At 37.0% G+C, this 13,787-nt stretch overlaps 1 protein-coding gene across 2 annotated transcripts; it reads right to left on the bottom strand.

Moving 5' to 3' along the window:
* Nucleotides 1–11,036: 11,036 nt before the first annotated feature.
* On the bottom strand, nt 11,037–13,723 carry LOC131609899 (uncharacterized). Of its 2 annotated transcripts, none has more exons than XM_058881716.1 (6): nt 13,360–13,723; nt 13,191–13,253; nt 12,498–12,545; nt 12,120–12,338; nt 11,956–12,036; nt 11,037–11,859 (listed from the first exon to the last, which is right to left on the bottom strand). In XM_058881716.1, the coding sequence occupies exons 1-6, from the start codon at nt 13,516–13,518 to the stop codon at nt 11,215–11,217; spliced, it is 1,215 nt and encodes a 404-aa protein (XP_058737699.1). In that variant the 5' UTR covers nt 13,519–13,723; the 3' UTR covers nt 11,037–11,214. The 2 variants fall into 2 exon arrangements, with proteins under 2 accessions (XP_058737699.1, XP_058737698.1); XM_058881715.1 differs by having other exon boundaries at nt 12,498–12,551; nt 13,360–13,716.
* Nucleotides 13,724–13,787: the final 64 nt, after the last annotated feature.

The following is a 13,787-nucleotide window of genomic DNA, read 5'->3' as shown; positions in this document are numbered from 1 at the left end:
AAATGCATTGGCTTCGACACGGTGATTCGAACTCTAAGTTCTTCCACAGGTCTGCTACAGCCCGTAGGAATTTTAAAAGAATTGATGGTTTGGTGGATGAGGCAGGGGTAGCGGCCAATAGTCAGGAAGAGCTGTGTGGTATAGCCAAATCGTACTTTGATTGTTTGTTTGAAGCCAGACAAGGAAATTATGAACCGGTGCTGAAGTGTATCCATCCGGTTATTTCTCAAAATGATAATGTCAGGTTGTTATCTCATGTTACCAAGGCTGAACTTTATGAGGCGCTTATCCATATGCATCCGGACAAATCACTGGGTCCCGATGGATTTAATCCAGCTTTCTATCAACATTTTTGGGATCTTTGTGGAGATGATATATTCATGGCAGCTTCTTTATGGTTACAAAGAGGCTTTTTCCGCCTGAGCTAAATGAGACTAATATTTGCCTTATTCCCAAGTGTGTTAAACCGAACACTATGAAAGATCTTAGACCTATCTCTCTGTGTAATGTAGTGTACAAGTTGGTTGCCAAAATGCTTGCCAATAGATTGAAACTTGTGTTGAACAAATGTGTCTCGGAGGAACAGTCGGCGTTTGTTGAAGGCCGATCCATTCTTGATAATGCTTTGGTTGCTACGGAGATTGTTCATGCCTTAAAGAGAAAGACAAGTGGCAATACTGCCCATTTGGCTTTAAAGATTGATATTAGCAAAGCATACGATAGAGTGGATTGGGGGTTCCTTCGTACTATTCTTCTTAGATTGGGCTTTGATGAGAGATGGATACATTGGCTTATGATGTGTGTGACTTCGGTGCATTATTCTGTTCTTGTTAATTCGGATAGGGTTGGACCAATTATTCCAGGAAGAGGTCTGAGACAAGGAGATCCCCTTTCTCCATATCTATTTATACTCGTGTCTGAAGGACTTTCTGCTCTTATTAAAGGAGTTGTTTCTCGAGGAGATCTTCATGGAGCACATATCTGCAGGAGGGCACCCAGTGTGTCCCACTTGCTTTTTGCTGACGATTGCTTTTTATTTTGCAGGGCAAATCTGGTGGAGGTGACAAACCTGATGAATATTCTTGATACTTATACTGAGGCGACAGGTCAGGAGATCAATTTGGCAAAGTCTGAAGTGTTTTTTAGCCGGAATTTGAGTGGTCCGGCCCAGGAGGATCTAGCCAGATTAATGGGGGTAAAACATGTATTGGGCACAGGAATGTATTTGGGGTTACCTTCGATGATCGGTAGAAGTAAGAAGGCGGTGTTCTCATTTATCAAAGATAGAATTTGGAAACGCATCAATACTTGGAGTGGTAGGTCTTTGTCAAGAGCAGGAAAGGAGGTTATGATTAAATCAGTCCTCCAGTCGATACCGGCCTATATTATGAGTGTATATTTGATTCCGGATGGGGTGGTGAATGATATTGAAAGAATGCTTAATTCGTTTTGGTGGGGAGGTGGTCGTAATAACAAAGGTATTAGGTGGTTGGCTTGGGATAGGATGACTAACTCGAAAAGTGAAAGAGGTGTGGGCTTTAGGGATTTTAGAGCTTTTAATATGGCTATGGTTGCAAAGCAAGGGTGGAATATTGTTTCAAAACCTGACACTCTTGTGGCTAGGATCTTTAAAGCAAGGTATTTTCCTAATTCATCTTATCTTGATTCTAAGATTGGTAACAATCCAAGTTATGCTTGGCGGAGTTTGTGGAAGGCTAAGGAAGTTCTTAGAATTGGTAGTCGGTGGAGTATTGGAAGTGGAAGTAGTATAAAGGTGATGTATGATCTGTGGATCCGGGAGAAAGATGGATGGTGGGCAAATGGTCCGCAAGGTCCAAATGTGTATAACCTCTTTGTTAAGGATCTTATGCTTCCAACCATCAAGCAATGGGATGTTATTAAGGTAAAACAACTTTTCGATAATGAAGGGGCTGAAGCCATTCTTAGAGTTCCCTTAGTGGAGGATGTAGTGAATGATAGGTTGATTTGGCACGAGGAGAAGAATGGGGAGTATAGTGTGAAATCGGGCTATAAACTGTGGAAAGGAAGGCTTAGTAGTTCTCGGAACCACGGTATGGAGAGTAGGTGGAAGAATATTTGGAGTATTTCCGCGCCACCTAGAGCTAAGCATTTACTATGGAGAATTTGTAATGGATGCCTCCCAACGCGCTTAAAGCTTCAACAACATCATGTTCAGTGCCCGTCTTTATGCCCTTGGTGTGAGGTGGATGATGAAGATGAGTGGCATGTATTTTTCGGATGTTTTTGCACTCTTCAAAGTTGGCGGGCAGCAGGTTTGTCCTCTATATTAGATCCCCGGTTACATAATTTTCATGATGCTAAGTCCCTTATCTTTGATGTGTGTAGCCGTGAGGACCGTAGGGATGCGGGTAGATTTGCTGTTCTGTTGGAGGTGCTTTGAAGAAGTAGGAATAATGTGGTTTGGCAGGATACTCGGGATGATGCTATGAGGATTGGTTTACAGGCCTACCATAGTTGGTATGATTGGTTCTCAGCTAGAGAAGAGAACATCTCAGGTGCTGTTAATAATATCTTAACCGTGTGGAGTCCGCCTTTGAATAATTATCTTAAATGTAATGTTGACGCAGGTTTCAGTAATGTGCATGGTACTACAAATAAAGGGTGGTGTTTTAGGGATCACTTGGGAAGATTTGTTTCAGCTGGTGTTTCCTGGGATGCGGGATTTTTTTCCGTTATTGAAGCGGAAGCTATCGCCTTGAAGGAAGCTATCCAGAATGTGATTTCCCTCCATCTATCTCATGTTATTTTTGAAAGTGACTGTCAACTTGTCATTAAGTCTATTCACGATTCAAAAGTGGGTAGTTCTGAATTTAGTGCTATTATTAATTCCATTCGGCAGTTATTAGCTTTGTTTCCGAACTTTGAGGTAAAGTTCATTAGGCGCCAAGCGAATTCGGTTGCCCATGCTTTAGCTAAGGCGGCCAATTCTTGGGCTAGGCGTAGCTTCTTTAATAGTGTACCTCCTTGTATTGAACCTTATTTGTTGAATGATATCAGTTAAGTTTGCTTTTGTCAAAAAAAAAAAACATACGCTAAAAGAAGTTAGTGTTATAATTTTTTGGGTCATACATGTAATAAATTAATGTGTTAGGGTCATTATTTAATTAGCCAAATTAAAGTGATCTATTTAATGTTAGGTTTATGACTAAGAATGTAATTGTCATGAAAAATATTGTATAGATACCAAAAGTCTTATTTCTATTTTTGTGATGGGTAAAGTTGGATAAACATACTCTTCATGAAAGGACATGTGATTCTTATAAATAAGGGGTTATGGTGCCCAATTGTAGACACTACAAAAAAAATATCATTGAATATTTATTCTCTTGGAATGTCATTATCCTGTCAAGATCATTGTCTTCTCATTAACATTTTATGAATCCTAAAGATACGCTTCCGTTTTTTATTTTATATTGAATTGAGTATGAATTATAAAGTATTGATTAATTAGAATTTTCCAACAAAGTGGTATCAGAGTCACCCCTATTTTATTCATGTGTGAATTTTGATAATTCTTGATATTATAGAATTTCAAAATATTGGATTATAGCTGTAATTAAATTAATTTATTTTTACTTTTAAAATGTTGGACATGAATGCAATACATAATAAATCAAAATTACATTAAAATGTAATCTGCACATTGGTAGGCGTGCTATACCGTTTGCGCAGTCGTGAGTCTAATGTTTAATGTGTTTATAGATACAAATAGTTTATGCAGTGCCGGTCCAACACATATGGAGGCTTAAGGCGAATTTTAAAATGAAATTTTTTTTGTCGATAATTATATTTTAAATTAATATTTTACTTTACAAAAACAAAATTATTTATTAAACTATTATGATCAATTATCTTTAATTAATATATTTTTTAAATTAATATTTTATTTTACAAAAACAAAATTATTTATTAAATTGTTATAATCAATTATGTTTAATTAATATATTTTTTAATTAATAATAAAATCAATATATTTAATTTTTGTTGAATCATTCTTGATATTAAATTTTTTTATTAACGTCTACTTAAAAAAGAATTTTTTTTACAAACACAAAAATTAATAATTGGTGCATTAATTATACTTGTATTATTTTTATAAATTTAATAATATACTCTTGAGAGAGTGAATGAGTAATAGTAAAAAAAATCTTTACAAAATGAGGTGAAATGAATAATAACTACATGCAACAAGTTTTTACTTATAGTTGAAATTATGAAAATGAAATTATACTGAATAAGAAAGAAATGATATATTGCTACTGGGTAGTAACATTTATTGCTATTTACTGTCACGTAAAAGTCACATATCGAAACTGATGTAATGGGTATGTGACAAGTAATATTTATTGTTAATTTATAGGAAAAGAAGGTAAATAAACTCTAACAATTGCCTAGCATGTCTATAGGTAAATATACTAATAGAAGCATTTAGTATATATTGAGTATTATTGGCAAATAAAATATGAGGCCCTAGGCAATTGCCTAGCTTGCCTATAGCTTGGGCCGGGGCTGAGTTTATGTTTTTGTGTTTACCATTGGAGGTGTTAATATGCATGTGTTAAATATTTGTATATGACTTATGATTAAACATGAGTGTAAATAATTCACATGATGAATTCTGTAATTAGCATAAGAAATCTATGCTTGTTTCTGCTATTATAGAATTTCGCTTTCATGATAATATATTTAAAGTTTAAAACACTTGTAAATAAAATTGTTACTTTTGAAGAAGACTTCCGGTAAAGTTACTGTACTTTGGTTAATTCATTAACGGCAGTTTTTGTTTTTTTTTAAAGGGATGTTTCTTTAATTTTTTTTAATGATTGGTGTAACAAATTAATCCCATTAGGTATCTCATCCATGAATCAATGTGAAAATTCAATTCAAGAGGCACGTACTATTTTAAATAAAAACTAATAATAATAAATAATAATAATAATAATAATAATAATAATAATAATAATAATAATAATAATAATAATAATAATAATAATAATAATAATAATAATAATAATAATAATAATAATAATAATAATGTAGTACTTGAAAATTCAACTTAAGGGTTACAATCTTGGGATATATATGTTAGCACACAATCCCTCTCATATATTCATGAAAATTAATATAAGGTATAAATATATTTCAATTTTAAAAATTAATTCAATTCAATTTGTCATAATTTTAAATTAAAATTATTTGACATTTTAAATGATTCTATTGAGACTAGAAATCACCAAAGTGACAGTTCTTTTATGGATTTGATCATGAAAAATGTTAAATGTTAGTGTGCATATGATTCTATGTGAGTATTAGTTGGCCCAAAGAAAAATTGATATTTGACATGATTATATACACACTTGTAATGATAAACATGTGATAATTTTAAGGCTTCACATGTGAATGATAAATTAATCCAAAGAGGGGTTTATTATTTGACATGTTTTATTATCAATGTTGGATTGTTATAGAAAATTTCTTTAGCCACCTCCCTATGGGGGTCACCCCCAGCGAAAATCCCAAAATACCCCTGCTTCAGAAATGAACTTCCGAAGCGCTTTTTTTTTTTAAAAAATTTCCACAATTCGGAAGTGCATCTCCGAAAACACCTCATGGGGGGTGTCTTCGGAGATGAACTTCCGAAAACACCTCATGGGGGTGAATTCGGAAATGAACTTCCGAATTATGCAGAAACTGTGTTTTTTTTATGTTTTTTCTTAAACAGTCTCGCATTTTAATTAAACGCAAACGCCAAATAAAATAAGCAACAGATAAACTGAAAATACTAATATGATAAATCCAATCCAAATAATATATACAAACCGAAAATAATAATAATACTGTGCGAAAGATACAATCCGAATATCAAAAAATAAATAAACCCGACCACTACTGGGTGTGCCTAACCCTCTCACCCTGGGCCCTCCTCTGCCGCCTGTACCCCGCCGCACGGCCCGCATCAGTGACGATTATCTCCATCACGGCGACTGCCTCTGGACCGCCCTGATGAACGACACCTCGATCCAACGCGTCCCGCCCAAGCATCTCTATCCGCTGGCAGATCGGCATGAGATCAATGGCGTGGTCATCCTCGGCCTGCTGGTTCTCCAGGATCTCCTCATGTGCTGGCCTAGGAGCGCCGGGAACGTCGGGTCTCAGCAGAGGATGGGACACCCGGTAGAACCATGTGACGTACCCCTCCTCACTGTGACAGTCCTGTGTGACCCGAGTGAGACGGTACTCCTGCGGTACCACATGCTGCTGCCACTCCGCCCATATGGCAGTGAGCTGCACTCGGGTCACTCTGTCGGGAGCAGCCTCAAAGGGTGACCTGGGTATCCGCTGCACGAATCCGAACTGACGCATGCACCGCTCAGGGAGATACCAGACCATGATGCCGGTCCCGCATGCCAACCAGCCTGAATATAAAAGCAATGTCGTCAAAGGGGACAATCTGAGCGTAGTCGACGAACGGCCTCCAGGTGACGTCGTCGTGCATCGTGCGGTCCAAGTACAAACGGTATGGTCCCACCGCATCGTTCCCCCTCTGGAGAGCGTATCTGGCGGCCCTGGGCATGGCGTCAACGTACGCAGGATCGATGTGGAAGCCGTGGATGCGGGAGAAGTGGGAGATGATCCAGCTCTGAAACACAAACACGATAATGTATTAAAAAAAATACGAAACATAAATAAATAAATAAATACGATAATGTGTTAAAATAAAACGTACCGTAAGTAGTGTGCAGGATCCGACCAACTGTCTCGTCCTCCAGTTGGAGGCCTCATTCAGCTTCTGGTAGAGGTATGCCAGAGTAGCTGCTCCCCAGTTCCACTGGTGAACGATATCCAGGTCCATGAAGTAGCGGTGGTAGTTCACGTCGACGTACCTAGCACTCTTGTCCACAAAGCATGCAACGCCTACCACATGCATGTACCAGCACCGGAGAGCGCAGCCGCGGTGATAGTGTGTGAACAGCTTGTCACCCGCATCCTCGGATTCGGCCGCCGACACCAAGTGGTGCTCGAAATAGGCGCTCAGTGTGGTGAACCGGATATGAGGCCCAGAAGTCGTGGCGCACTCAAAGTGAGCAACCTCGTGCTCCATGCCCAAATAGAGCGTCATCCACTCAATGGCCTCGACCCTCTGGATCTTGGAGTGGTGCAACAGCGGCCCCCTAATCGGCAGGTGGAGAAGACACTGCACGTCATGCAAGGTGATCGTCATCTCCCCAACCGGCAAGTGGAAAGAGGACGTCTCCTTGTGCCAGCGCTCCACAAATGCCCCCTGCATGCCGGTGCTGATGGTGGTGTACCCCGTCATGCAGAGCCCGCTGAGCCCTGAACCTCGCACATGGTCGTTAAACCACTCAGCTGCTGGTTTAAACAGACTGAAAATCTTGCGGGCGTGGTTGACCATTTTCAGCGGCTCTCTCTCCTGTTACAAAAAAAAACAAATAAGCGACATATATTAAATAAGCGACATATATTAAATAAGCGACAAATAAACGGTTAAATTATAAAAAATGGTGACAAATAAACGGTTAAATTAAAAAAAATACCTCTCCCTCCCAAATCCGCCGAGCGACGTGATCGTGGTAGTGAATCAACACGGAAGTGTCAAAGGGCCCTCCCGGATAGCCGTCCTCCTGCTCATCCTCCTCCCCGGCTGGAGGGTCAACATCCGGTACACCCTCCGGCTCGTGGTATGGCACTGGCACCTCCTCCTCCTGCTGCTCCTCCTCCTCCTCTCGCTGGCGGGAAGAAGATACCCGAGCCAGCCGAATCCTAGATCCAGATGAAGAGGTACCCTCTCCCACGTCCTCGGGTACTCGCACACGGCGTCCCCGACCACGCCCCCGTCCCTGTGTCGACGCCAGCTGCGCCGCCGCCCGCTCGCGTCTAGCCGACACAGTTTGGGTCTCCCTACCCTGTCTGATGCGTGCTGGTTGGTTGCCTGACATGTTCCTGTAAACAATCGAAATCGATTAATATGCGAGACAAAATAAAAAACAAAAAAATGCACTTCTGATACAGTTCGGAAGTTCATTTCCGAAAACTGGGATGGAGGTGTTTTCGGAAATGAACTTCCGAAACACCCCTGCGCAGAGCTTCTCTCTGCAACCTCCAATGGCAGACCCAAAAAACCTACACCAAAACTATTTTTATGCCTACTAAACATCCTAATATCAGTACTAACCTATCTTAATGTGATTTTTTCAGTTTCTAAACACCTTAATAGAGTTTATTCAAATAGATCTAAAGCTTGAAAAAACAATGATAAACTTACCAATTAGTGTTTGATGATGAGTTTGGTTGAGATTGGAAGAAGACTTGGGCAATCTCTTTGATCTTACACTTGCTTTTTGTAAAAATTTGAAGAGGGGTTGTGTTTTGATTTAAATTAGGGTAAAATGTTTGGGGAGGGGGAGTGTTTTGATAAATCTGCAAAACGCGCAGTATTTCGGAAGTTCATCTCCGAAATGCTGTTTTCGGAAATGAACTTCCGAAATAAGACAATTTTTTCAAAAAAAAAGGCGTTTTCAGAGATGCATCTCCGAAACCACCTTTTTCCTTGCATTTCGGAAGTTCATTTCCGAAGTCAGGGGTAGTATGGAGTTTTCACCAGAGGTGGACTAGAAGGTAGGGAGGTTGGCAAAGAAATTTTCTTGTTATAACAAGAGTATCACTAGCAATTAATATTATTGTCCAAAGACTTGATATTGATGGTGCACTAGATATCTTGAGATGAGTTATGACATTATTTGAGCATATATTATTTGAGTTTATTTATGATTTATTTCAAATTGTTAGTTCTAGTTTTTAATGATGCCAATTTTAAGGACAGGAAGGAAAACATTTTAATTATTTTTAGCTGCATGGATCTTGACCTTGCATTAATGATAAATCATCCCTTTCTCCTATTGACTTCAGTACCTTTAATGAAAGGAAAATCATGAGAAGTGGGATCGCTCTAATCGCATGAGTCTTATGATCATAAAGTGCGGCTTTCCAAAGGCATTCAAGGGCACTATATCTGAAGATATAACAAGTGCCAAAGACTTTCTTGCTTAAATTGAAAAGCACTTTGTGAAAAGCAATAAGGCGGAAACAAACACACTTCTTCAAAGCTTGATTTCTATAAAGTATAAAGGCAAAGGAAACATAAAAAAAATCTATTATGGAAATATCTATTTTTTTCTTTTTTCCAATAATATTTTGATATTTTCTAATTCATTTGAATTCTCATGATAAATTGGTGACATATCTGCGGTCCACGTCAGAACCCGTGCGGACGCGCGGGTTTTCCACTAGTTTTAATAGAAATTCAATCTAAAAAGATAAATTGAATTAAAATTAAAATATTAATATCATTCAATGGTTAGTATATATATAAAAAATTATTAATTGTAAAATGATATATGAAATGAATGTATATATATTTTGATTTTTCGAATGGGAATGATGCAAATGAATGTATAAGATGCTACACATATATTTTTTATTTTCTATGCAAGAAAATTTAGGGTGCAACACTTATCGAATCGAAGGCTTGAAATGGACAATGATTAATCTTAGTCGCCATCAACTACTTCACCAAATTGATCGAAGTTGTTTCTTACGCAAACGTAACAAAACAAGTGGTTGCCCGCTTTATCAAATTAACTGTCAGAGGTTATTTGGTGTTTTGCCATTCTTGCTAAGCGAGGTTCAGAGCTTGCTTAGCGTGCATACAATAGTTCCCATTAAGAAATGTCATTTCATCCTACAAGTAGTTTTGGCCGCCTAAACCTCGCTTAGTGCACCTCAAGCTCGCTTAGCAAACAAATCCTTTATTTGTCTTGATGTAACTTAACCTTGAAACTTCCGATACACCATATCTCGTTTAGCGTGCATCTTAGGGAGCTTTGGTGCTTGACTGAGGTTATTTTGCTTTTAAGCATTCTTCTAATGGACTTTTCTAACTTAGTGAGACCCTCTTATGGGTTAAGCGAGTTTTAGTGCTTGAATAGTGCATTTTTTCTGGTTTGACAAAACTCTAAAAGACATTATAAGTGAGATTAGAAATTCTGAAGATAAAGTGATTGTTATGAGAAGAGACTTCATAAAAAGTCTACCTAATATACCAAGAACAAGAGGTGGTTGTCTAACATTATACGGGCTTTCAAAAATGCGTCATATATATGGGATCATTAACAAGTTTTGACCTTAATTAAAAATTCGGGGTTTAGAATGATTCAAATAGTGGAGACACTAACGAAATCAGAGAATTTTTCAAATAACTTTTAAGTATTGGAGATATCAAAGTTCGTGAAGCTAGTCTGTCAAAAAAAAAAAAGTTCCTGAAGCTAATGATGATTATGCGAAAATAGATATTCTAAGAGAAATATTGATGACCCAATTTCAAGATCCAATTTTGACTATTGTGCAAAATATTTACTCAAATTTCATGAAAAATTATAAGGTTTAGAGTACTTAAAATGTAGAGAGATATTGACTTCTACCATTGAAGTAGGTGATGAAATCAATGTTCATGTATTCAAATTAATGCCTGGTTATTTTTTTAGCAAGTTTGTATTTCAGATCAGATTCAATTGATAGATCAAAGCTATATGACAACAACACAGGTGAAGTTAAAGAAGATATATATATGACAACAACACAGTTGAAGTTACAAACTGACACCAATAGCTTATGAGAAATATAGAAGGAAAAAAATTGAAGGTTAGAACAATATTGGTTATTATAAGTTGGTCAATCATGTTCTTGAAGTTTAAATTATGGATGAAAAGAACTATAGAAATATCATCTATACTCCACACATCCATACGTCTCCATCGCAATTTGTATGGCCTTTTAAATTACACAAGAGACAATTCTAAAAAATAATCTTATATGCATGACCTTAAACAATAAAATGGAGTTTTATTTATAAAAAAATTGCTTTGTTTCAATAGTTTTCTAATCATAAATTTTTGATAAATATATTACAAATGCAGTGTCAACCACCTTATCGGTGTGTAAGCATGGATATTCTATTAATTTTATTTAAAAAAATTACTTACACACATTCAATCATCATTCAAATGTTCCATTGTTCCCTATACTTAACCAATTTCCAGAAAATAGAAAGGAAAAACTATTGAAATCAGCAAACACTCAAGTCTATAAGGTCACTCATTCATCCAAAATTAAAGGCGACAAATCATCTGATCTAACTTCTATAACTTTTGGTTTCCCTTTATGTATGAACCTCCAGCTCAAGTAAACAACTAGCAATAACACTAACCCAATAGCAAGAGAAAGCCCAACAGCACCTAAAGTTGCAAACCAAATCAGAGGCAACTTGAAGACGCCACCGCAATCCACATGAACTCCCGAAATTGAAGCCATTCTCACCAGCTGACCAAAGTAAAAGATTGGTGAAAAAATCAACAGTAGCCCCAAAAATATCTGTATTCCTGGATGTAGCGGCAAAACAAGCAACCACATCATAATATAGCTTATCATGAACCCAGATATATGTGCCAGTTCTAGTGGGAAAGCATAAAATGCTTCCTCTAAGCTTAATAGTGACTCTGGTGTGTTTGTGGTTTTGCCAAATTGGAAGGATTCAAATGGATTGGTAGAGTTTCTTGTGAGGTAACTTAGGATGCCACCGAACAACAATAGCAAGAATCCATGTTGTTTTGGAGAAAGATTACGCACACTCCCACGTAGAAAACCCATAAAAGCCTTCCAAGTAAAATCATTTTGTTGCAGTGTCGTGTTTACCAAATCGTTTGAGGATAAAGGAAGTAGTACATTGGTTCTTGGACTTATCTGGAGAAGAGAAAAAAATATAATCATCAATAAAATGTTTCAGATGAAATGCTTTTTATTTAATAGAGAGAATACTGGAAGATAAAGATGACTCACCTTAGGATTATTCCCAAAACGCTTAGGCTTATTAATTATTAAGCTTATCCATGGACGATGTAAAGGCAGATTCGTAGAGGGCTATATTTGCAAAGAACCATGAAATTAGCAATTATGACTAGTTCATTCAAATGACAAATGCTATCAAGTAAAAGATGACTCACATTATCTTCCTCGTTCCTTCCAGCTTCCACAAGCCACACAAAATCATCAAAATCCAACAGCCCATCACCTTCCTTGTCAAGAAATGCCACTGCAACTGCTGCATCCTGTGGGGAAAACATCTCACCCAAAGCCTCCATGCATTGTTGTAACTCAGCCGGCAAAACTTTCCCATCATCATCTTTATCAAAGAGCTTGAACACGTGTTCTAATTCGCTTACCTTGTGCACAACAACCGTATCACAAATTAATATCTGACTTTATAAGGCATGTAAACGTGAATGTGGTTGCAGATATCATGTTACTTTTTCTAGTGTATCAACTAATCAACAAAAATGTTTTATTTTAAGTATAATTAGTTATAAAGTAACAGCACCTACCTGATCAGGTCTCATGAGCCTCTCATTTCCAGCTGATATACTCTGCCTCTGCCTCTGCCAGTTCGTTAAGAAACAAAATCATCAAAACCAATGTGTAGTACTATGATGGGCTAATGTTTTTTTTTTTAAACTTATAATCCAAGAGACCGACTAATCTAAAGAGACCAATCCCATTGTCCACTAGTACGAGCTTATTTAAAACCAGAGCAAAATTGAGTATGGAATGACCTAACATAAGAATTGTTAGAACCTAACAAGATTCGAACCTGAGGAAACACACTTTCAGGTCTAGAATTTCTGCAGATTACACATACTTTGTATAAACTAACCCAACACAAAAATTGTTAACACCTAACAAGAATAAAACATGAGACCCTGAGAAGAGCAAGGTCTCAGGTAAAAAATATCTGCAAATTACACATAAATGGAAACATACGGGCAACTGCTGTTAGTTAGGAATTTTCTCAAAAATATCTGCAGTAGACATTAAATGCATCCACTTACATGAGAAATAAGAGATTTCTAGATAGGGGATATTATTATTTGCAGCTCAATTGACCCTGTTTAAGGTCATGTATTGAGAAAATCTCTATGGAAAATCTCAATTGACCCTGTTTAATCTCTATACAAATTTGTGTAGTTAGTTTGATTTGAATAGAGCAAACAAAAGTATAAAAGCAACTTAAGACTTACCCTGTGGAATTCCTCCAGCTGTATTTCATTCAGGGGAACCAAATTCCCACCAGATGATGCTGTCTGGATGCATAAACATAAACATCCATAAGTTACTTGATTCATTCTAACAAAGCTCATAATTATAAATAAGAAAAGATACCATTAATAGCTGATGAACAATTAATACCTGCATCGATCGATTGAAAGAATATTCTCTTTTCCAAATTTGTTTGTGTCTTTTTCTGAAAAGAACAGAGAAATAAAGAGTGTGTTTGGTTAATGATACAAGTGATTTCACTATAATGAACAGAAATGTCGAAAACACAACTTTATGCTGTTTTTTCATGTAATCATACGGTTACGTCATTCTCCGATCTTGATCCAACGGCTTAACAAAATAGATTTTAATTTTAATTTTGTAATATGAAAAATATGAAGCTTAAATGAGAATCGTTTGATTGTGATCTAATTGACTTATGATTGAGGGGGTTTTCGTTGAAATTTGGTCAAAGAAAGAGAATAACTTAACAGAAAGTTGTAAAAGGATAATTTCCGTAACCCTCGCTACCCTTTATTAATCTTACTATAAAGCGTTTTCACATTGTGTTGAAAATT

The sequence above is a fragment of the Vicia villosa genome, linkage group LG6, assembly GCF_029867415.1.
Source record: "Vicia villosa cultivar HV-30 ecotype Madison, WI linkage group LG6, Vvil1.0, whole genome shotgun sequence".
NCBI lineage: Eukaryota > Viridiplantae > Streptophyta > Magnoliopsida > Fabales > Fabaceae > Vicia > Vicia villosa.
The sequence above is the reverse complement of the archived record's forward strand: the minus strand, read 5'-3'. Positions and strand labels throughout refer to the sequence as shown.

Coding starts and splice junctions, on each gene's coding strand:
- LOC131609899 (XM_058881715.1), bottom strand. CDS start 13,518: ATGAAAAAACAGCATAAAGTTGTGTTTTCGACATTTCTGTTCATTATA. Junction 13,254..13,359: donor CTTTCAATCGATCGATGCAG/GTATTAATTGTT, acceptor TTATGCATCCAG/ACAGCATCATCTGGTGGGAA. Junction 12,552..13,190: donor AGCTGGAGGAATTCCACAGG/GTAAGTCTTAAG, acceptor ACGAACTGGCAG/AGGCAGAGGCAGAGTATATC.